This window comes from Anomaloglossus baeobatrachus, unplaced genomic scaffold, assembly GCF_048569485.1.
Source record: "Anomaloglossus baeobatrachus isolate aAnoBae1 unplaced genomic scaffold, aAnoBae1.hap1 Scaffold_170, whole genome shotgun sequence".
NCBI lineage: Eukaryota > Metazoa > Chordata > Amphibia > Anura > Aromobatidae > Anomaloglossus > Anomaloglossus baeobatrachus.
The window spans coordinates 285,334-310,540 of NW_027441940.1; the positions used below are offsets into that span (position 1 = coordinate 285,334).

General features: G+C 49.2%; 2 protein-coding genes and 1 long non-coding RNA gene across 3 annotated transcripts in view; 2 read left to right on the top strand and 1 right to left on the bottom strand.

Moving 5' to 3' along the window:
• LOC142260719 (uncharacterized) overlaps nucleotides 1-10,846 on the bottom strand; it is an 81,499-nt gene extending 70,653 nt beyond the window's left edge. The window contains exons 1-2 of the mRNA XM_075332061.1: nucleotides 10,802-10,846; nucleotides 7,308-7,611 (exon numbers count right to left, since the gene is read on the bottom strand). Coding sequence (XP_075188176.1) covers nucleotides 7,308-7,611; nucleotides 10,802-10,846 — 349 coding nt within the window. The remainder of the gene's footprint in view (nucleotides 1-7,307; nucleotides 7,612-10,801) is intronic.
• A 2,265-nt stretch (nucleotides 10,847-13,111) lies between these two features.
• LOC142260726 (uncharacterized) lies at nucleotides 13,112-13,640 on the top strand. Its single transcript, XR_012728689.1, has 3 exons — nucleotides 13,112-13,278; nucleotides 13,361-13,484; nucleotides 13,568-13,640. It is a non-coding gene; the product is annotated as an uncharacterized LOC142260726 (long non-coding RNA).
• Nucleotides 13,641-13,862: 222 nt separating this feature from the next.
• Nucleotides 13,863-24,809, top strand: LOC142260720 (uncharacterized; the record flags this gene model as incomplete). Its single annotated transcript, XM_075332062.1, has 2 exons — nucleotides 13,863-13,953; nucleotides 22,894-24,809. Coding segments are annotated over 2 exons (927 nt in total), but the record flags the coding sequence as incomplete, so codon positions are not given.
• Nucleotides 24,810-25,207: the final 398 nt, after the last annotated feature.

The window sequence follows — 25,207 nt, forward strand, 5'->3', positions numbered from 1 at the left end:
ACCATGGTTTCTACAACTACAACATCTAATTATTTGCCATTGAGGCTTCTCTGTGGACCACAATGACCTCATACCTGGATGTTGCTAAGACCTATCACGGACTTTAGGCCATAATTGAGTTCATTCAGGAGGGAACTTGTATTGAACAATATATCTGTTTTTTTTATTTATGTCTTTATGCTCTTTGCTAAGCAGTCATTGTATATAGTAAGTTGTTTGGTTATTCAAGGTGAATCTTGGAAAGGATCCTCCATTAATGGGCACTATATTTATATTGGGGCAGGGGAATAGTCAATTTGGGGTTAGAGTAAATTTATTTTAAGTTTGTAAACTGTTGTGCTATACAGCAGGCGGCTTGTATTTCACACCCATCCATTTTTTTGTTTCATGTTTAAGGGTATTAATAGGTAGTTGGCAGTTGGAATATCCAGTCATGCCTGTAGGTAACATATATTGTAGTTGACTCATGTTAAAAGGCGCCACGCTGTATAGCACAGGGGTCTCAGTTTATTCGCTGAGTGTTTGTGAATTTTCCCTGAGTGTCTTCCTCTGTTTGATTGTGTTCATATCCAAATTGTAGTAAAGTACTTTTGTTAGTTAATCTAGTTTTGGGGCCGTTTATTTCCCATTCGTGACTTCGCTGTATCCTAAAGAGCCCACCCCGGTGCACGGCTTACAACACCCCCAAATGGGGGGGTGCGAAGCCTTAGTCTAAATCCCAGTGGCCAGAGGGACCTCTGCTGACGTCACGCCCATGTGACCGGCCTCTTGTGTGGGAGAAGCCTGTAGTTCCCGGCAGTCAGTGCACAGTCGTAGTGATGGGCAGTCCGGCTCTTCTGTGTGTGTGTGTGTGCTGCTGTGTGTGTTGCGCGGTTTGTGTGGGTGTGGAGTGCGTGTGTGTATTTTGGAGGAGGTATGTTTTGTGCAGTGTGTGTGTTGCGCGGTATGTGCGTATATTTGTGTATGCCGCGGTGTGTGTGTTGGGTGTTGTGTGTGTGCGGCGTTGTCTGTGTGTGTGGGTGTCTGTGTAGGGCGGTGTTTGTGGTTCCCAGTGTGGTGTGTGTGTGTGTGTGTGTGTGTGTGTGTGTGTGTTTTGGGGGGAGGTGTGCACCCCCATCATGCTCCATTCCCCATGCTGCGCACCCCCCATCGTGCTCCATGCCCCATGCTGCGCACCCCCCATCGTGCTCCATCCCCCATGCTGGGGCCGCCGAGGGCGGGTCAGAGCGTGGCAACGTGTGCCGGGGGCTGAGCAGGCGAGGCGTCAGCGTATGCCGGCTCTCTGCACATGTGTACCTGGAGCCGGTGTACGCTGGTAACCATGATACACATCGGGTAACTAAGGGAAGTGGTTCCTATAGTTACGCGATGTGTATCATGGTTACCAGCGTACACCGGCTCCGTCACGATCCCAGCATCACAAGGTTATGTCCGCCGGGAGCGGGGCTGAGTGTGCCAATGTGTGGCAGGGGCGAGCGGGCGAGGCGTATGCCAGCTCCCTGCACATGTGTACCAGGAGCCGGTGTACGCTGGAGCGGGCGATGCGTGCGGAGGGCCGGGTGCCGGCTCCCTACACATGTGTACCAGGAGCCGGTGTACGCTGGAGCGGGCGATGCGTGCAGAGGGCTGGGGCGAGCGGCTAATCCATGCAGGGGGCGGGGCCAGGCCGAGGTGAGCTGCCAATCCGTGGTGGGGCGGGGCCAGGCCGAGCCCAGCGGCCAATCCGACAGTTGTCACTGAAATGACACTCATGGTGACACAATTTTGGAGCAAGAGACACACAGACAGAATAAGGCAATTATATATATACTAGAAGGTGGCCCGATTCTACGCATCGGGTATTCTAGAATTTACGTATTGTGTAGTTAATGTATGATTTTTGTTATATATATATATATATGTTGTTGTGTGTAGTTACCAAGTGTTTGTGTAGGGCGCTGTACATGTTCTGGGTGTGGCGGGGGGTGAGAGCGGTGTTTGTGTGTTGCGTTGTTTGTGGAGCGCTGTGTGTCTGTAGCGTTGTTTGTGTGGGTGTGGGGTGTGTGTTTTGGGGGGAGGTATGTTTTGTGCAGTGTGTGTGTGTGTTGTGCGGTATGTGCGTATATTTGTGTGTGCCGTGGTGTTTGTGTGTTGCGTGTTGTGTGTCTGTAGCGTTGTGTGGGTGTCTGTGTAGGGCGGTGTTTATGGTTCCCAGTGTGTGTGTGTGTGTGTGTGTGTGTGTGTGTGTGTGTGTGTGTGTGTGTGTTTTGGGGGGAGGTGTGCACCCCCATGGTGCTCCATCCCCCATGCTGCGCACTCACCATCGTGCTCCATCCCCCATCGTGCTCCATCCCCCATGCTGCGCACTCACCATCGTGCTCCATCCCCCATCGTGCTCCATCCCCCATGCTGCGCACCCCCCATCGTGCTCCATCTCCCATGCTGCACACCCCCCCATCGTGCGCCATCCTCCATGCTGCGCACCCCCCATCGTGCTCCATTTCCCATGCTGCGCACTCCCCATCGTGCTCCATTCCCCATGCTGCGCACTCCCCATCGTGCTCCATTCCCCATGCTGCGCACTCCCCATCGTGCTCCATTCCCCATGCTGCGCACTCCCCATCGTGCTCCATCCCCCATGCTGCGCACTCCCCATCGTGCTCCATCCCCCATGCTGCGCACTCCCCATCGTGCTCCATCCCCCATGCTGCGCACTCCCCATCGTGCTCCATCCCCCATGCTGCGCACTCCCCATCGTGCTCCATCCCCCATGCTGCGCACTCCCCATCGTGCTCCATCCCCCATGCTGCGCACTCCCCATCGTGCTCCATCCCCCATGCTGCGCACTCCCCATCGTGCTCCATCCCCCATGCTGCGCACTCCCCATCGTGCTCCATCCCCCATGCTGCGCACTCCCCATCGTGCTCCATCCCCCATGCTGCGCACTCCCCATCGTGCTCCATCCCCCATGCTGCGCACTCCCCATCGTGCTCCATCCCCCATGCTGCGCACTCCCCATCGTGCTCCATCCCCCATGCTGCGCACTCCCCATCGTGCTCCATCCCCCATGCTGCGCACTCCCCATCGTGCTCCATCCCCCATGCTGCGCACTCCCCATCGTGCTCCATCCCCCATGCTGCGCACTCCCCATCGTGCTCCATCCCCCATGCTGCGCACTCCCCATCGTGCTCCATCCCCCATGCTGCGCACTCCCCATCGTGCTCCATCCCCCATGCTGCGCACTCCCCATCGTGCTCCATCCCCCATGCTGCGCACTCCCCATCGTGCTCCATCCCCCATGCTGCGCACTCCCCATCGTGCTCCATCCCCCATGCTGCGCACTCCCCATCGTGCTCCATCCCCCATGCTGCGCACTCCCCATCGTGCTCCATCCCCCATGCTGCGCACTCCCCATCGTGCTCCATCCCCCATGCTGCGCACTCCCCATCGTGCTCCATCCCCCATGCTGCGCACTCCCCATCGTGCTCCATCCCCCATGCTGCGCACTCCCCATCGTGCTCCATCCCCCATGCTGCGCACTCCCCATCGTGCTCCATCCCCCATGCTGCGCACTCCCCATCGTGCTCCATCCCCCATGCTGCGCACTCCCCATCGTGCTCCATCCCCCATGCTGCGCACTCCCCATCGTGCTCCATCCCCCATGCTGCGCACTCCCCATCGTGCTCCATCCCCCATGCTGCGCACTCCCCATCGTGCTCCATCCCCCATGCTGCGCACTCCCCATCGTGCTCCATCCCCCATGCTGCGCACTCCCCATCGTGCTCCATCCCCCATGCTGCGCACTCCCCATCGTGCTCCATCCCCCATGCTGCGCACTCCCCATCGTGCTCCATCCCCCATGCTGCGCACTCCCCATCGTGCTCCATCCCCCATGCTGCGCACTCCCCATCGTGCTCCATCCCCCATGCTGCGCACTCCCCATCGTGCTCCATCCCCCATGCTGCGCACTCCCCATCGTGCTCCATCCCCCATGCTGCGCACCCCCCATCGTGCTCCACAGTCACACATCAGACAGTAAACACGCACACTCACACATCAGAACACACTCACGCACATCCGATCGCATACACTCACACACACACTGACGATATCGCACATACGCGCTGACACAATCACAACATCCGGAGATACCACATGCTTCCGGCCATGTGATCCTCCGGCAGGTCCTGGAAGATCACTGCACAGTATCGCCGCCGAGAAGCAAGCGATATCACGGGATGTTGTGAGTATGTGGATGCGATCTGATGTGTGTGTGAGGTGTGTGTGAGAGTGAGTGTGATCTGATATGTGTGTGTGTAAAACGGATGAGAATAAAGGAACCGCACTCTGTCCGCTGTGCTGGGTAATGTTTATTCAACACACGTGCATGGTGAGAGGCTGGAGACGCACTGTGAGCTGGCTCCTCTAAGACGGACGACGGCCGTTTCGCCCACAAATTGGGCTTCCACGGGTCCACATGTGGAGCTACAGCTACGCCATTTTTAAAGGAGCGCTCACAGACTGCCTGAAGCCCACATAAAAACAAAAGGAGATTGTACATGTGCATAATAATAAAATACAAACATGCTGTACATATAAAATCTTCAAACATGTTTACAATGAAGAATATAAAAAGATTTATGTAAAAAAGCAGACAATGAAGTAATTTTTTACAGGAACACAGTCAAATCCACCCGATCGTTTAACCCTTGTGGACCTTGCGCCCCATAATTAATAATAAGCCTGGCCTCTTCTTGCAATAGAAGTTTATGTAGGTCACCCCCCTTGGGAGGGAGAGAGACCTTCTTTAGGCCGGCAAAACGCAAAACGTCGGGGTTACTGTCATGGTGCTCCTGAATATGTGAGATTAATCTGGGAGACCCCTTTCCTGATGTTACTGAACTATAATGTTCCCTAAAACGTATGTATAGACACCTGATTGTTGTGCCTATGTAGAACCTGCCACAAGGGCAGAGGACTACATAGACCACAAACTTTTGTCTTACATGAAATAAACTCATGGACAGTGTGCATATGCGAGCCTACCTGCAGGGAACGACCACTCAAATGTAAGCTACAAAAGCGACAATGACCACACTGGTAATTACCAGGTGGGCAACATTTGTCCAGCAAAGTCCCGGGGCTGGTGAGTCTGTTCCTCACAAGTTTATCACGCAGATTGCCGCATCGTCTGAATGACACTAGAGGGTTGGAATTAGTCCTCTCAGACAAAGCAGAATCCTTCTCCAGGATATGCCAGTTTCTGCATAACGCACTCCTAATAGCGTGCTCCAAAGGTCCAAATTTAAAGTTGAAAACAAACCTCTCCAAATCACAAGCATTCCTTTTGGTGCGGTTCTTGCAGACAAAAGTGGTGCCGGACGAGTTGGCCCTCTCACAGGCCGAATCTACCAATTGTTTGGGATAACCCCTCTGTTGCAATCTTATTTTCAAATCTTGGGATTGCTGCAAAAAAGATTCCTCTGAACTGTTAGCCCTACGTACTCTCAAAAATTGACTGTAGGGCAAACCCATTTTTGTGTGGAGCGGGTGAGCACTTTGATAGTGTAAGAGGGAATTAGATGCTGTGGGTTTTCTGAACAACCGAGTATGGATGTCCCCATCCCTGATAGAGACCTCAATATCCAAAAAATTGAGGGTATCGCCACCATATGAGGAAGTGAAGGACATATTCATCGTGTTGCGGATATTAAGATATGACACAAAGTCAGCAAAAAGGGCCTCAGTGCCGGCCCACACGATGAATATGTCATCCACATACCTCAAATAGTGGCGAATGTGTCTCAAAAAAGGATTGGTGTCAGAAAAAACATGTTTGGATTCAAAGGAGCCCAAAAATATATTGGCCATGGCACAAGAGACAGGGGTACCCATAGCGGTACCCCTGCACTGCAGGTACCAACGGTCCAAAAACATAAAAGCGTTCTTAGACAGAACAAAATCAAGGGCTTCCTCAATAAAATCACAAAAAAAGCACATCTTTTCCCGTCTGTGCCACCGTCTCTCTAACAGCCTGTATACCCAATTTTTGAGAAATACGGGTATACAGACTTTCCACATCAAAGGAAGCCAGGGAAAAACCCTCCTGCCATGTCATACCTTTGAGCAGAGTCAAAAAGTCACCGCTATCCTTTACCTAAGAGGGGATATGACCCATAATAGGTCTTAAGAGCCAATCCAAATAATGCGACAAAGGCTCAGTCAAAGAGCCGATGCCCGCCACTATTGGACGACCCGGTGGATTATCCCTACACTTATGTATTTTTGGTATGCAGTACCAGTGGGGCTTAGTCGGGAAGGGTGGAACCAATTTATCAGCCTGTGAGCGGGACAAAAACCCCAGCCCCACATATTTGTCTAGCAAACGCACCAAAGATTTTTTAAAATCTTGAATTGGATTAGAACGAAGGGGGACATATGTGGAAATGTCCGCCAACTGCCTATTACATTCCCGGATATAATCATGCCTAGTTAGGAGGACCACGTTGCCCCCCTTGTCAGCCTCCCGGAACACTGTGTCCTCCCAACTTTGCATGATACATATCGCATTTTTTTCCTTCCAACTTAAATTCTGAATAGGTTTGGCATACAATAAAGATTCCACGTCTTTCAAGACCGCCTCTTGATATAAATCGATCAAGTTTCCTGGCACAGTAGGGGGACAGAAATCAGATTTGACACCCTTGGTAAATCTCTCCAAAGGTGGAGCGATGTCCCCATCAGCTGTGCCAGTTGACTGCTGCGATTCATTCAAACTAAGCAATAGCCTAGCATCCTGACAAATTTCAGGATTAAAAGCCCCTGTAACATCAAGCTGAGAATCAGCCACACCACACGGAACATGCCCGGCCGGAACCGTCCCTGTCCCTTCAGGTGCTGTTCTAAAATATTTATACAGGTGAATCTTTCTAATGGCTTTAAACAGGTCAATCTTGAAATCAGCGACATCAAAATTTCCTGGAACGCAAAACTTTAAACCCTTGGTTAGCACAGAGATCATATCAGGAGTAAGGGTATGCGATGTCAGATTTATAATCGTATCAGTTGAGAGACAAGAGTCAAGCTGAAAACCTAACTCCTCCAAGTCACAGACTTTCTTTTGCGACCCTTGCCTCTTGTGCCTCTTCCTACCCCCCCGTCGGGTGCGTTTCCTAAAGGGGCGGTCGGTCTGGCATCATGAGGCATTGTTCCAGAGGGGCCTGGAACTACGTCCTCAGATCCACTGGATTCTGAGTCCGTGGTCCAGTACCCCTTATTGGAGCCAGGGTTACCCCTCTTTTTTATATGTGCTCTTTGTCTATAATTACGTGCCCCATCTTTGGCCCAACAAAAAATCTGTTTCTTTTCATAATCCTTTTTGTCTCTCAGGAATTTCTCCCTTTTTCTATGTTTTATCTCAGTCTGAACGATTACAAATCGTTTATCCAATTTCTGACAAAAAACGTTCCAATCATCTACAGACATCCGTGCCCGGGTGTCCTGTTTTAATGTGTCTAATTTAGCAGTTAAGGCAGCATAGTTATCTTTGTTTTTATCCAACACCAAATGCAGCAATTTTTTTGAACATTCTAATTGAATGCTTTCCCACTGTGTAGTAAATGTGGAATCCTCCTGGAAATGGGAAAGAGTTTTTATAACACGGAGTCCACGTGGCACACGATCACAATCAATATAGGACTGAAGGGATTGAATAGTCCAGAACAGTCTGACTTCTTTTTCAGCCAGGGTTTGTATTTGAAACTCCAGGGTTTTTATACCCAAAACTTCAGTGTCCTTTTTAAAATTACAATCTCCAAAAAAGGAGCCAGCGTCCGCACGTCCAGCCAACAAGCCTGTAGTGGTGGACGGTAAATCACCACCGCTCTCCATAACACTCAGGAGCATTGCAAACCATGAGAGGAGTTTAGAGCTCACTGAGCTTTCTCTGGCTGGGGCCAGTGATATGGAGGAGGGTGGAGGTGGGGAAGATCAAGACCCAGAGGTAGGTAGCTGGGTAACAGAAGAAGAGGTAGGGGAAAAAGTGTCAGGGAGCCTAGTCCTGACCTGGCACAACCTAGTAAATATGCCTGTATGGCTGATATTAGGAATGAAGGGCCAGGACTAGGGTCACTACAGCAGGACGTTGCTCCTAGCAACCAGGAAAACGACTGCTGTAGGAAGGAGGGAAATAGGAGTGCAGCAAAGACCAGACAGATGTTGGTGGTAGGGGACTCTATAATTAGGCAGACAGACAGGGTCATCTGTCGCCGAGACCGTGAATACCGAACAGTGTGTTGTCTGCCGGGTGCTCGGGTTCGGCATATTGCGGATCGGATAGACAGATTGATGGGTGGGGCTGGGGAAAACCCAGAGGTCATGGTGCACATTGGTACTAATGACAAAGTTAGAGGCAGGTGGAAGGTCCTTAAGAATGATTACAGGGAACTAGGAGAGAAGCTGAAGTCCAGGACCTCCAAGGTGGTGTTTTCAGAAATACTACCGATGCCACGAGCGTCACTAGAAAGACAGTGGGAACTTAGGGAGATAAATACGTGGCTTAGAAATTGGTGCAGGAAGGAAGGGTTCGGGTTCATGGAGAACTGGGCCGACTTCTCAGTCAGCTACAGGCTCTACGGTAGGGACAGGCTGCACGTCAATGGGGAGGGTGCAGCTGTGCTGGGGGAGAAAATGGTCAGATGGATGGAGGAGCTTTTAAACTAGGATCTGGGGGGGAGGGTGGGTAGTGGAGCAAATAAGGGGATAGATAGAACATATAGAGACAGTGAGACAGTAGGGGTCAATGAAGGATTAGGGAGGATGGGACCTTGCAAGGAACGTAGGGAGGCTAGGAGTAATAAATATATATAAATAATTAGTGTACTACTGCGCTAAATATTCCATTTAATAAAAACTGATTAAAGAATATAATGCTTAGGTCCATTTCAACAGTATTTTTTGGACTAGGTCCCAAATTAGCATGTATTTCCTACATATAGCCTTTTGTCCCACATTTTTCATACATAAATAAATTATTCTAAGTAGAATTGCTATCAGATAAATTTTTATTTAATTCAAATATAAATGTCACACAGTGCACAGAGGTGAAAAAATTATTAAAAAGTCTTATAAAAAAACATTCAGAGGAGATTCTCATAACAGGGTAGCATGATCCACATAACTGATATGTATTATTGGTTCATAATAAAAGCGGGTGATATTAACAATTTGACAAGATGGTTCATTAATACATAGAAAGTGCTTAGCATAGTGCAATGTCCACAGTCCACATGGTTCTCAAGACCTATAAAGTGCTTAGTGCCAAGCAGCATAGATTGTGAATATATATGCAAAGTCCTGTGCTCCTAAAATCAGTTGCACAGGACAAACAGTATCAAGCTCACCGCTGAACCTTAGTCTGGGGGTAAAGGCATAACTTCATAGTGAATACCCACCAGCTGTATAAATTCTGAGTATGTGGATCACGCCGCCCCGCACCTCGACGTGTTTCGCCTAGAGCTTCATCCTGGAGGTGCAGGTATGGTGTGATCGACATCCTTATATACATCCTCGCTTTAATTGCACCTGTATCTTTGGCGCGCACGTCCCATCTGTCTCCGCGTTCACTGCCGCATCCGGCGTCCAGAAATCGTCACTGCGCATGCGCACAGTGATTCGGTCTGATTGGACGCCGGGCGTGACATAGAAGACGGAGGTGGAATGATTCGCGCGCGCACATACAGTGCATCCTTTCCTCCATATTGCATGAGGGCAAACGGAAGGGCAACAATACACCTCAGCCGCTACAATTCAAATTGTCCACATAATGCATTATATCTTCATTTTATTTTAATACATAGGGAATAACTACTGTCTTAGTTTCTGTATTGTTTTAAAGCGGTCCAGGTCCATTCCAGCCCCCCGGATGTGCCGATGCATTACATATTCCATCGATTGTGGGTTGTTTTTCTTTTTTTCTTTCCAGATGGGATATTTTTCAAAACGAAGGAGGATATCAGGCCACCATATTCCTGTCAATAATACACAATTTATAAAAAATATATATTAAAAACAATTATAATGGAAAGCGGAAAATGCAGACTGCATATCACCTCCCCATGCTAGTGTAGTGTCATAAGAATGTTTTGAAACTGATGGCATCATTTAATCCATTTGGTTTAGCAGTGTTCAACACTGTTATCCAGCGTGCCTCCTTTTGGGCTAGATTTTTCTTTAAGTCGCCCCCTCTGGCTCCCAACTGTACTCTGTCTATGCCTCTAAATTTCAGCAGTCTCCAGTTACATTGGTGTTTGTCCCTAAAATGTCTTGGGATATTTTTCAATATTTCTATTTCTTCTGTTTTTTTGGCCTTAATTGCATTCTTTATATCTCGAATGTGTTCCATGATTCGAACTTTAAATTCACGTGATGTTAATCCTACATAGATTAAACCACAAGGGCAATGTGCCCAGTACACCACCCCAGTCGTACGACAACTGATGTGGTGCACTATAGTATATGTAGTTGAATGAGTCAAATCATGGAACACCTGAGATCTCTCTACTTGGGTGCATGCACCACAATCTTCGCAGGGGTATGTGCCCCACTTTGGCTTGGTATCCAGACCCCATAATTTTTTTTGAGGGGGTATACAATGGCTTCTCACAACCATATCCTTAATTGTTTTAGATCTCTTGGATGCAACTGCTGCTTTAGATGTTAAGATTGGGGCTAGATCATTATCTGTGAGTAATATGGACCAGTATTTGTTTAATATATCACACATCTCTCTCCATTGGGCATGGTACGGAGTTATAAATCTCACCTTCTGATCTGCTTGTTCTTTATTTGTTGGTTTTAGAAGCTCCATACGTGATGTTTGGTCAAGGTCAAGTTACTGAGGTCAAGTTACCTGCGGTCACAGATGGAGGACCATTGGAACCTCCAGCTGTGGCCGCGGCTAACCTGAGTGACGTCACCACTGATCGCTGCTCAGTTTCTGCCTGAACCTCACAGCAGGCGGTCATGTGCCATGATCGCGTGCTGTGACTACATGTAGCAGAGCTTGAATCGTCGTGGGACCTCGTGTGGATTATGTTGGACCTGCACGGGTGTTTTTGGGGATTAATAAAGTGATAAAAGAGGGTATCCGCTACATACATGTTGTGCACACTTGGCTCCACTACATACACATCATGCACACACGGCTCTGTTACATATACAGCTCCGCTACGTAGACATAGTACACACATAGCACTGTCCCGTACACATCGTACACATGCGGCTCTGCTCCATATACGTCATACACACATTTTCAGCAACTTGTGTTCAAGACCGATCAGGTCCAAACGTCTCTATTTTAAAGTCGCTCAATAAATCTTCTCCTCACCTGAACTTATCAATAAAGAATTCAATAAAGCAAAGATTGAAATAAGAGTGTGCAGGGGTCACATACATACGCAACAGGGGTCACATACATACGCAACAATAGTTTACTATAACCGTCCACTGACACCGCGCCTCATCCCATAGGACTACACTGAGGAGCTGATCATGTGACCCCTGACTCCTCCCCTCCATGTGACATCATCACAGGTCCTGGAAGCACAGAGCAGCCATATATCTAGTGTGCGGCTCTGCAGGTGGAGGTGTGTGGAGATTCCCCATTACTGGGGCAGGCGGCATTAACCCCTTCAGCTCTGAGACTTTCTTGGTGATTTTCTCTCGCTGATTTCTATGAATCGTGAGGTTTTTGTTCCTTTTCCTCTGTCAGATACCGACGCCCCAACTATGAGAGGCCGGAAGTGAGGAAACCCGTCTGCCCTCAGTCCTTGACCCCTTTCTGCCCTCAGTCCTTGACCCCTTTCTGCCCTCAGTCCTTGGCCCCTTTCTGTCCTCGGTCCCTTTCTGCCCTTGGTCCTCGGCCCCTTTCTGCCCTCGGTCCTTGGCCCCTTTCTGCCCTCGGTCCTTGGCCCCTTTCTGCCCTCAGTCCTTGGCCCCTTTCTGTCCTCGGTCCCTTTCTGCCCTTGGTCCTTGGCCCCTTTCTGCCCTCGGTCCCCGGCCCCTTTCTGCCCTCGGTCCCCGGCCCCTTTCTGCCCTCGGTCCCCGGCCCCTTTCTGCCCTCGGTCCCCGGCCCCTTTCTGCCCTCGGTCCCCGGCCCCTTTCTGCCCTCGGTCCCCGGCCCCTTTCTGCCCTCGGTCCCCGGCCCCTTTCTGCCCTCGGTCCCCGGCCCCTTTCTGCCCTCGGTCCCCGGCCCCTTTCTGCCCTCGGTCCCCGGCCCCTTTCTGCCCTCGGTCCCCGGCCCCTTTCTGCCCTCGGTCCCCGGCCCCTTTCTGCCCTCGGTCCCCGGCCCCTTTCTGCCCTCGGTCCCCGGCCCCTTTCTGCCCTCGGTCCCCGGCCCCTTTCTGCCCTCGGTCCCCGGCCCCTTTCTGCCCTCGGTCCCCGGCCCCTTTCTGCCCTCGGTCCCCGGCCCCTTTCTGCCCTCGGTCCCCGGCCCCTTTCTGCCCTCGGTCCCCGGCCCCTTTCTGCCCTCGGTCCCCGGCCCCTTTCTGCCCTCGGTCCCCGGCCCCTTTCTGCCCTCGGTCCCCGGCCCCTTTCTGCCCTCGGTCCCCGGCCCCTTTCTGCCCTCGGTCCTCGGCCCCTTTCTGCCCTCGGTCTTCGGCCCCTTTCTGCCCTCGGTCCTCGGCCCCTTTCTGCCCTCAGTCCCTGGCCTTTTTCTGCCCCCACACAGTATAATGTTACCCCAGAATGTTCTCATTCTATGTTTCCCCTTATTCTCTCCAGTATTTGTATTATTACAGCGGATTCTCTATGATGTTACATCGTCATGTTCTCCCCACTCAGGTCCCTACAATATCGGATCCTCTCAGTGGAGATCTTCTATAGAAGAGAATTCTCCTGATTGCCCCGTGAAGGATGGATATGGACAGGGACAAGATGGCGGAGAGGATATTACACCTCACCCTAGAGATCCTCTTCCGGCTTACTGGAGAGGTGAGAGATTCTGATGACGTCACATTACATCATTCTTATCTATGGGAATAACAGATGGACAGAACTGGAGAGGTGAGGACTCTGGAAATGTCTGGAGTGAGATTTATTACTGTGTCTCTCCATAACCAGGATTACACAGTAGTGAAGAAGACCTCTAGTGAGCGCTGTCAGGCCCCTGTGTCTGAGGGATGGGGAAGACCCCTGAGCCCAATCACGGGGCCTCCACCTCACCCCCCGATACATGAGGACATCAATGACAAGAAGATCCTAGAACTCACCTACAAGATGATTGAGCTGCTGACTGGAGAGGTGACACTGCTGGGAATGCTGGGACATTATACAGTAACGCTATGAAGGGATCGGGGGGTGACGGTATCATTGTATGTGTCAGGTTCCTATAAGGTGTCAGGACGTCACCGTCTATTTCTCCATGGAGGAGTGGGAGTATTTAGAAGGACACAAAGATCTGTACAAGGAGGTCATGATGGAGGTTCCCCAGCCCCTCACATCACCAGGTAATAGACAGGACTAAATACACACGGCCTATAATTATCTGTATGTAAGGAATGAATTCAGTCCCTGTATGTGTCTCCTCCAGCTCTATCCATTAAGAGGACAACACCAGAGAGATGTCCCCGTCCTCTTCTCCCACAGGACTGTAAACAAGAAGATCCCGATGTTCCTCAGGATCATCAGGTAGATGGAGAGAAGGTGCCATGAAATCTCCCTATGATGTGTAGATGGCTGTGAAGGTCTTGTGCGCAGTCTTGTTTTATCCTCCAGTATTATATGTGTTATACTTGTGTAATGAGAGCGGTGGAGATGGCAGGATTAGAGCTGATCATAGATGTGACTTCTCCATCTGTCTGTGACTTTTACAATATTTGTTTCAGGGGGAAGATCTGCCCCATATTAATACTGCAGAGACATATGTGGGGGGTGATGAGCGGTGTAAAGAGGAGATTCCTACGTATGGCTACCCAGGTGAGTAGTGACCACTAAATGCAGAGAAGTCACAGATTCTTCTCAGTCCCCGAAAGTAAGACAGTGTCTTACATTCTTTTTACCCCCAAAAGTCCCACTATGTCTTACTTTCGGGGTATGTCTTATATTGGAAAAAAATCCCACAGCAATCGCAGCAAGTCTCCATGCAATGTACCGTATGGGGACTTGCCGCGATTGCTGCACATGAGGGCACTGAGGCTGCGTGTTTTTGTATGTTGTCCGTGGTCCTGATGGACCACGGACAACATTACTGCAACATTTCTCAATGGCCGAGCGTTCGGCTGAGCGCCCGACCGCCGGCATGTGACAGCTCTCATGTCAGGGCGCTCAGCTGGGCGCTCGGCCGCCGGTGTGTCAGGGCGCTCGGCTGGGCGCCCGAGTGACGGCTCTCAGCTGAGCGCTCGGCCGCCGGCATGTCAGGGCGCTCAGCTGGGCGCTCGGCCGCCAGCATGTCAGGGCGCTCAGCTGAGCTCTCAGCCGCCGGCATGTCAGGGCGCTCAGCTAGGCGCTCGGCCGGTACTGTAAAGAAGAACTGGGCGCTCGGCCGCCGGCATGTCAGGGCGCTCAGCTGGGCGCTCGGCCACCGGCATGTCAGGGCGCTCGGCCGCCGGCATGTCAGGGCGCTCAGCTGAGCGCTCGGCCGCCGGCGTGTCAGGGCGCTCAGCTGGGCGCTCGGCCGGTACTGTAAAGAAGAACTGGGCGCTCGGCCGCCGGCATGTCAGGGCGCTCAGCTGAGCGCTCGTCCGCCGGCATGTCAGGGCGCTCAGCTGAGCGCTCGGCCGCCGGCATGTCAGGGCGCTCAGCTGAGCGCTCGGCCGCCGGCATGTCAGGGCGCTCAGCTGAGCGCTCGGCCGCCGGCATGTCAGGGCGCTCAGCTGAGCGCTCGGCCGCCGGCATGTCAGGGCGCTCAGCTGAGCGCTCGGCCGCCGGCATGTCAGGGCGCTCAGCTGAGCGCTCGACCGCCGGCATGTCAGGGCGCTCAGCTGAGCGCTCGACCGCTGGCATGTCAGGGCGCTCAGCTGGGCGCTCGGCCGGTACTGTAAATAAGAAAAAAAATAAATAAATAAATAACGCTTTCCGTTTACTATGTCTTACTTTCGGGGTACGTCTTACATTAGCCGACCCCCCCAAAACCCCCACTACGTCTTACTATCGGGGGTGTCTTACTATCGGGGAAACACGGTATGATGTGGGACTAAAAAGAATGAAAATTACTTATCCTAAAAATAAGGAGTAAGAGGTTCCCGTACATCCTAGAAATGGGGAATGTGCAGTTTATAGTGGAATGTTCACATGTTCCATATTATTTATACTGGTCAATCATTGATTTCTTGTATATTATTGGATTACAGAACTTATGTGCAGGTATATTCTAAAATAAGACGCATGTACAAAACCTTTAGATGCAGAGTAGTGTCGGACAGCCCCTTTAACCCCTTCCCGACCATGGACGGATCTTTCCGTCATGGTGCCCTGGGCCTTAAAGACCAAGGACGGATCTTTCCGTCATGGCGTAATCGCGGCACCGGAGCCTCCGGTGACTGCGACCGATTAACATAAACCGCAGATTCGGGGAGGAGGGGACCTGTACCTGACCTCAGGAGGGGTGGTGCCTCCTCCCCGGACCTACGGAGGCTGTGATTGGTTGAGCGGCGTTCGTCAGCCAATCACAGCCACTGTAATGTTCCAGCCATTTAAAATGACTGAAACATTGAAATCCAGCCCTGACCAGTGCAGCTGTAGCACTGGCCATTGGCTGGAGCTGGGTGACCTCACTGGATCACCCTCCCCCAGTTCCAGCAGCTCTGATTGGAGAGATCGGCCTTGTGACCGATCTCTCCAATCACCATGGACCTGTTGCCAGTGACCGTCCCCGTCACCTGTCGTCCCTGCAGCACGCCAGCACAGTGAGTGTATACAGTGCAATGGCAGGGCGACAAGCTCCGGTCCGGGCGGTCCCATGCTGTTATGTGACCGGAGCATGGGACCTGGAAGTTGCCGCGCTGCCATTGCACTGTATGAAACCGGCGAAAAGCCTCCCGATCTGCCGCTGCCCTCCGCGATCTGCCACCTGTCTCCCCGATCTGCTGCCCGCACCCCCACCCCTCGTGATCTGCTGCCCGCACCCTCACCCCCACACCTCCCAATCCGCCGCAGCCCTCCGTGATCTGCCACCTGTCTCCCCGATCTGCTGCCCGCACCCTCACCCTCACACCTCCCAATCCGCCGCAGCCCTCCGTGATCTGCCACCTGTCTCCCCGAACTGCTGCCCACACCCCCACCCCTCGTGATCTGCTACTTGCACCCCCACACCTCCCGATCCGCCGCTGCCCTCCGCGATCTGCCACCTCTCTCCCCGATCTACTGTCCGCACCCCCACCCCTCGTGATCTGCTGCCCGCACCCTCACCCCCACACCTCCCAATCCGCCGGTTCCCTCTGCGATCTGTCACCTGTCTCCCCGATCTGCTGCCCGCACCCCCACTCCTCCCGATCTGCCGCTGCCCTCCGCGATCTGCCACCTGTCTCACCGATCTGCTGCCCGCACCCTCACCCCTCGTGATCTGCTGCCCGCACCCGCACCCCCACCCCTCCCGGTCCGCCGCTGCCCTCCTCCGTCTGCCACAGTGTCACCGCTCTCCCCGATCTGCTGCCCGGACCCTCTCCTCCGTTATGTGCTGCGCGCCCCCTCTCCTCCATTATGCGCTGCGTGCCCCCTCCCCTCCGTTATGTGCTGCCCACCCCTCCCCATCGTGATCGGCTGGCGCCCCCTCCCCTCCGTGATGTGCTGCCCACTACCCCCCCACCTTTCACCCCCGTGATCGGCTACCCGCCTCCTCCCCTGTCACCCCCGTGATGTATGCTCCCTCCCCTGTCACCCCCGTGATGTGTGCTCCCTCCCCTGTCACCCCTGTGATGTGTGCTCCCTCCCCTGTCACCCCCGTGATGTGTGCTCCCTCCCCTGTCACCCCCGTGATGTGTGCTCCCTCCCCTGTCACCCCCGTGATGTGTGCTCCCTCCCCTGTCACCCCCGTGATGTGTGCTCCCTCCCCTGTCACCCCCGTGATGTGTGCTCCCTCCCCTGTCACCCCCGTGATGTGTGCTCCCTCCCCTGTCACCCCCGTGATGTGTGCTCCCTCCCCTGTCACCCCCGTGATGTGTGCTCCCTCCCCTGTCACCCCCGTGATGTGTGCTCCCTCCCCTGTCACCCCCGTGATGTGTGCTCCCTCCCCTGTCACCCCCGTGATGTGTGCTCCCTCCCCTGTCACCCCCGTGATGTGTGCTCCCTCCCCTGTCACCCCCGTGATGTGTGCTCCCTCCCCTGTCACCCCCGTGATGTGTGCTCCCTCCCCTGTCACCCCCGTGATGTGTGCTCCCTCCCCTGTCACCCCCGTGATGTGTGCTCCCTCCCCTGTCACCCCCGTGATGTGTGCTCCCTCCCCTGTCACCCCCGTGATGTGTGCTCCCTCCCCTGTCACCCCCGTGATGTGTGCTCCCTCCCCTGTCACCCCCGTGATGTGTGCTCCCTCCCCTGTCACCCCCGTGATGTGTGCTCCCTCCCCTGTCACCCCCGTGATGTGTGCTCCCTCCCCTGTCACCCCCGTGATGTGTGCTCCCTCCCCTGTCACCCCCGTGATGTGTGCTCCCTCCCCTGTCACCCCCGTGATGTGTGCTCCCTCCCCTGTCACCCCCGTGATCTGTGCTCCCTCACCTCTCATCCCCGTGATCTGTGCTCCCTCACCTCTCACCCCCGTGATCTATGCTCCCTCACCTCTCACCCCCATGATCTGTGCTCTGCTCACCTGTCTCCCCCGTGATCTGCGCTGCGCTCCCTCTCCCACCTCTCACTCTCCCCGATCTGCTGCCTCCTTCATCTCCTGTGATCCTGCTGCCTAGATCCATCCTGTAAGGTAACTATACCCAATCTCACCTCCCACTCCCCTTCCCTCCCATCCCCCCTTCACCCCATCCTCTGCCGCTCCTGCATCCACTGCGCCCTCTCCCATCCGCCCCACCCTATCCCAGCCGCCTCCACCCTATCCCAGCCGCCTCCGTCTCACAATCACAGATGCTCCCTTTATATGCCGCTGCCCCCCCCCATCTGCCGCCCCCCATCTGCCGCTGTTCTGATCCATCCTGTAAGTATTGTTCGTGGCTCTTTTCTAACTATCCCCAATCGCATCTCCCACTCCCCCACCTGCTTGCCGCCAAGTGCTGATCAGCTACGTGATTGGCTGATCAGGTACGTAATTGTTGCTCTAGTTTTTGCTTTTTTTGTGCACCCCAAATAAAAAAAAACAAAAAAAAAACTTGAACAATTAGGTACCTGATTAGCAATCGTCCTGCAGTCGTACTCGACTTTGGACAGGACTTCTTTTTTCCATCCCACCTAGTCCCCCCCCTTTTTTGCATAACATTCGTGCGTGCGCCCTGTTTTTTTTTCTATGCCATTGGGGGTCTAGTTTCCAAAATGGGGTCACATGTGGGGGAGCTCCACTGTTTCGGCACCTCAGGGGGTCTCCAAACACAACATGGAATACGCTAATTATCCCAGAAAATTTTGCGTTTGAAAAGTCAAATGACGCTCCTTGCATTCTGAGCCCTGCTGTGCGCCCAAACATTTGATTTCCACCACATATGAGGTGTCTGTGTACTCAGGAGAAATTGCACAATACATTTTATGGTGCAATTTTTCCTGATACCCTTGTGAAAAAAAAAGCTACCTGGTTGAAGTAACAATTTTGTGGTAAAAAAACTTTTTCTTATTTTCACGGCTCAACTCTATTAACTTTTGTGAAGCCCCCAGAGGATCAAAGTGCTCATTAAACATCTAGATAAATTCCATGAGGGGTCTAGTTTCCAAAATGGGGTCACATGTGGGGGAGCTCCACTGTTTCGGCACCTCAGGGGCTCTCCAAACGCAACATGGTGCGGATAACGATTCCAGCTAATTTTCTGTTCAAAAAGTCAAATGACGCTCCTTCCCTTCCGAGTCCTGCCAGTGGTTTTTCGCCACATATATGGTATCTGCGCACTCAGAAGAAATTGGCCAACAAATTTTGGGGGTTCATTTAATCCTGCTACTTTTGTGAAATGCAATATTTGAGGCTAAATTAACATTTTTGTTGCAAAAAGTGAAATGTTCATTTTTTCCTTCCACATTGCTTTAGTTACTGTGAAGCACCAGAAGGGTTAATAACCTTCTTGAATGTGGTTTTGAGTAGCCTGAGGGGTGCCGTTTTTGGAATGGTGTCACTTTTGGGTGTTTTGTGTCATGTAGACCTTTCAAAATCGCTTCAAATGTGATGTGGTCCCTAAAAAAAAGTGGCTTTGTAAATTTAGTTGTAAAAATGAGAAATTGCTCATAAACTTTGAACCCCTATAACTTCCTTTAATTTTTTTTTTTTTTTCCCCCCAAAATTGTTCTGAGGTAAAGTAGACATGTGGGAAATGTTATTTATTAATTATTTTGTGTCATATGTCTCGTTGGTTTTAGAGCATAAAAATTAAAAGTTTGAAAATTACAAAATTTTCGCGAAATTTCCGTTTTTTTCACATAGAAACGCAAAAAATATCGGCCTACATTTACCACTAGCATGAAGCCCAATATGTCACGAAAAAACAATCTCAGAATCACCAGGATCCGTTGAAGCGTTCCAGAGTTATAACCTCATAAAGTAACACTGGTCAAAATTGCAAAAAATGGCCTGGTCTTTAGGGTCAAAATAGGCTTGGGGCTGAAGGGGTTAAAATATAAGATAGAAGAAGAAAAAAGGGTGTCCAGCTCTTCAGGCAGAGAAAACCAAGGTCTTTATTTCATCATGCAGATACAACGAATGACATGACCAGCACTACGCGTTTCAGGTGAAACACTCACCCTTAATCATGATTAAGGGTGAGTGTTTCACCTGAAACGCGTAGTGCTGGTCATGTCATTCGTTGTATTTGCATGATGAAATAAAGACCTTGGTTTTCTCTGCCTGAAGAGCTGGACACCCTTATTTCTTCTTCTATGCTATATCGGGCTGTGGCAGTGCCTGTCCGTGCTCCAGGACGAAACCAGGACTGAGCTTCCACACGGTGAGCTGATACACATAATTGGTTAAAATATAAGGGTTTATTAGAATCGGTGTGGAAAAATGTTGCTGTATACAGGCCAGATACAGAGGCGGCTATCCAGCCCCCACCTGACAGTTTTCCTGCACGTGTGGTCACATAAGATGGTTGCCTAGATCTCTTGTACAGAGTATAGCAGCATTTTTCTGCACCTGATTGTCAGGCCAAGATCGAAGAAGAGCACTAAAGTAGTTGCCCTGAAATGGCAATGGATTTAACAGGAGACTAATGCTTATATTATAATAATCTTTATTTCTATAATGCCAACATATTCATATTTACAATTCAAAAGTTCCTATACAAACAATCATAAGTAGTTAAGCCCCTCCCTCTAAAGGCTAAGCCCAGGTCCCCCCTGTGATCCAGTGTGTTCACTACTCCCATTTGCTGCCTCTATATTGGCCACAAGCGTTACAGCAATGACTGGCACAGAGCGAAAGCGTCTGAGCAGTGATTAGCTAGTAGTAACGGTTACCCTGGCGTCAGCATTAAAGATTCATTGGAGAAGGGAAAGTCTAGTGAGGGGGAGGCCAATTAATAGAGAATTACAGTAATCAAGGCGGGAGTGGGTCAGGGCCACAGTGAGGGTTTTTTAGTTGTTTCCATAGTGAGAAAGCGGCGGATCCTAGAGATGTTTTTCAGGTGCAAGCTGTCACAGGTTGATAGGGGAACAAAGGAAAGCCTATACTGGCCCTAATGCTGAGCCCCTATGCTCACCCTAACATCTGGAGCTACCTTTGTTGGTAGGGAGGTCTAGGCCTCTAACCTAGGCCATATCTCCTGTCCTTGTCCCTGATGTTAAGACCCCCCTCCACAACCCACCACCCGGGGGAAAGGGACAAGAACCAAAGTAAACACCCTGTTAAAAATATACTCTTAAATATATTTTTCTTCAAATACGTGATAAGATGCATGAATAATGGACTTCAGAATATATAAAAAAAAAATGTATTTTGTATCTGATAAATTGGTTGCCAAAGTTCAGTTACAGAAATGAACAATAATATTCTTATTTGCTTACTTAAAAAGTTAATAATTAGTCCATACTGATCAATAGAAAATCTTAATCCATCTCTCCTTGGATCCTGAATGGTAAGGGAGGGGTGATATACATGTGTTCATCTTGCAGGCTAGAAGGATTCTCGGTTAGTTGGCGATGTGCAGGAGTGAGTGACCCCCTCCATCGTGTCATGATATATATATATATATATATATATATATATATATATATATATATATATAATATATATATTATAGCAACTGTCCAGACCATATAGGGAAATTACTGCTGGGCTGGACACATGTCACTAGAAGCTTCCAGATGGATAAATATACCATACTATGTCAGCACTTATGTATATTCAATATGGATATTTTAATATTTATTCCTTATAAGAACTTTATCGATAAGCTATGCCCTCCAACATAAACAGAACTGTGGACATATATAATATGTCCTACTATAAAATGTTTGATAACTAGATGTATTAATTTTAATGTTTTTACACACCCCACTAACAAATATGATAAACAGGGGTAACAACTACTCGTACACATGTGAACCGCACACAAAGGAGCCACTAAAAGTGCATGAGGGGAAATAAACAGAAAAGGGGGGGAATGAAATACACTACTGGGGAACATCCATACCATTTAACCAGCACACCTAGAACTGCTGCAGCAAGCACCAATTCTGCAACCCACACCACAAGTCTCAGAGAGAGGAAAATACCAGCTCCTTCCACCTCCTGGCCAAGCTTCCAAATGATGAAAATAACCTGCACCCTCTGGTGGACGTTGAGGGTATTTATAGGGCCTGGGCTTGGTCCCAACCGGAAACGCCTGCCCAGGAGTCAGGAGCTGCTGGAAGGTAAACTGACATTAACGCTCTCCTTCCCAAAGGAAAGGGAATCCATTTAATAATCTCCAAGTCCTACAAGAAAAAGTGAGACTCAGACTCAGAACTTGTCACCAAAATCTGCAACAGGGAAAGTTTGTGACACAAGAGATAAGAGTGACCGAGAGATTGTGTATAGGAGGTGAAGGGAACATCGGTGTCAAACATAACACCCAGACAGCGAGCCTGCGGCCTAGGCGTTATCATGGTGCTGCACACAGAGAGGGAGATGTCAGGTTTAGGGAGGTTAATAGACGAAGGGAGTAGAAGTTCAGTTTTGGAGAGGTTGAGTTTCAGACAGAGAGCAGATATGATGTTGGAGACTGCAGACAGACAGTCACTGGTGTTCTGTAGTACAGCAGGGGTGAGATAAGGGAATGAGTTGTATAGCTGTGTATATTCATTTATCACATTCTTCCACTTTTTAACTACATGATAAAACCACTTTACAAATTTACTTTTCCAGTTTTACACTTTCAGCAAAGTCAGAGATTCTTCATACATAATTGCAGTGCTCCTCCATTCTGCAGTAAAATGCATCTGGCTGTCAGGAATTGTGTCGGACAGACCCCTCTAATAGCACTGACTGACAGGATCATTTATGATTCTCCACTGAGAGTCTTACTACAAAATAGTGGTGACCGACACTCTGAGACATGAACCTAGGAAGATGCGGAATACAACACTGAATTGGGAAACTGCTAGAGCCGATCCTGGTGGCCTGATATCATACTCTAGTGGTACTTGCTCCGTGATCTTCAGTTAGAATGTGAACTGTTTTCTCACCATTACCTTAGTGAATAATGAAATTTTGCAACATGACTTGCAATTTTAATGGACTTTGGATATAGTTAAAAAATAAACTACACATTATTGAAAAAGTATTAACAGTGTTATTCTTGACAGGTGACTGTATTAGATCAGAGGGGCTTCTGACTTCTTCAGACATTCAATCAATTGATCTTGGTGTGCCACAAGACACATATGAAGAACATTGCGTTATCCCAGCTGTATCCTCAACGCTTCAGAGCAAAGATCTACCATCTGATCCTATTAAACAGGTCCTATCTTCTGATTCATTAGAGGCTATTAAGGAAAATAGTCCCAGAAGAGATGTTAGAATTACCATAGGAACGAAGACATTTTCATGTTCAGAGTGTGGGAAATGTTTTAATTGTCAATCAAACCTTTTTGTACAGAAGAGAACTCACACAGGACATAAGCCATTTTCATGTCCAGAATGTGGGAAATGTTTTACAACTAAATCTTATCTTGTTAGACATCAGAGAACTCACACAGGAGAGAAGCCATTTTCATGTTCAAAATGTGGGAAATGTTTTACAATTAAATCACATCTTGTTACACATCAGAGAATTCACACAGGGGAAAAGCCATATTCATGTTCTGAATGTGGGAAAGATTTTACTCGGCTATCAGGGCTTCGTTTTCACCAGAGAATTCACACAGATGTGAAGCCATATTCATGTTCAGAATGTGGGAAATGTTTTAGATTTAAATCAAATCTTGTTACACATCAGAAAATTCACACAGGGGAAAAGCCTTTTTCATGTCCAGAATGTGGGAAATGTTTTACAATTAAATCAAATCTTGATACACATCAGAGAATTCACACAGGGGAAAAGCCATTTTCATGTTCAAAATGCGCTAAAAGTTTTGTGTGTAAATCAAATTTGATTACACATCAAAAAAATCACATAGGGAAGAAGCCATATCTTTGTTGAGAATGTGAGAAATTCTTTTTTCAAAACATCTCATGTTAAATATTAAAGAGCTCACATAGGTGAGAAGTCATTTTCATACCCAGAAAGTGGGAAATGTTTTATTTATTAAATGTTTATTCTTTTTATCAAAAATTAAGAATTTAAGTAACTTTTTTTTCCCACAAAAAATGTAAGAGCCCAAAAACGTACAAAATAGCATTTTTTTTGTTTTGTACAGTAATTTTTATTATGATTTTCAAAAGTTTAACAGTGAAGAATAAAGTAAAAATCAAAACCATAGATTACATTGCTTGGGGGAGGTAGGGAGTGAATGAGGGATGCTAAAAAGTAATAGCAAGTTTTAATAGAAATAGAAAAGAGGAATGTAAGGGAAAGTACAGGAAAAATTAACCCTTCATCCCAGGCGATTTTCCGTTTTTCATTTTTGTTTTTTCCTCCCCTTCTTCCGAGAGCCTTAACTTTATTTTTCCGGCAATTTTGCCATTTGAGGGCTTATTTTTTTGTGGGAGGAGTTATGATTTTGAATGAAATCATTAGTTTTACCATATAGTGTAATGGAAAACAGGAAAAAAAATTCCAAGTGAGGTGAAATTGCAAAAACAGTGCAATTGCACGATTGTTTTGGGGATATTTTATTCAGTGTTCATTTTATGGTAAAAATGATGCCTCATGTCGTTACGAGTTTGTGGATACTAAACATGTATACTTTTTATTTTTATCTAAGGAGTTAACAAAAATTCTGAAGTTTGTCCTTAAAAAAGAATTTCGGTTTTGGCGACATTTTCTGAGGCCCATAGCGTTCTCATTTCTCGGGATCTGGGGCTCATTGATGAGTTATTTTTTGCATCCTGAGCTGGCGTTTTTAATTTTACTATTTTTCTGCAGTTGCTAAGTTTTGATCGCCTGTTACGGCATTTTTAAACAATATTGCAGTGATCAAAAAACTTAATTTTGGCGTTTGGAATTTTTTTCTCGCCATGCCGTGTACCGATCAGATTAATTGATTTTATATTTCGATAGGGCATTTCTGATGGCGGCAATACTAAATGTGTATTTTTTTTATTGTTTTTAACTGTGGCTAATGAGAGATGATTTGAACTTTTTAGATTTTTTTTTTTTTATTTTTTTTATTATTTTTAAAAACTTTTTTTCACTTTTAATAGTCTCCCTAGGGGACTTATCAGTGCACACTGCGAGCACTTGTTCATTTCTGCTGATCAGAGCAACATTGCTGTGATCAGCAGAAATGCAGAGTTCCTGTGAGTGCTGGTGGTCTGTGGGCTCTCACAGGATGGGAGTTATGGTAGCGTCAGGGGTCATCAGCTGACCGTGCGCTACCATGTCAATACCAAGGCGCCCTGCGATCACGTCATGGGGCGCCGATGGTGGCGGGGAACAGCGTGATCCCCATCGTGGCCATTTAAATTGTGCTGTCAGTGCAATCTAAAGGGTTAACAAGTGCTGGTGGATCAAATCAG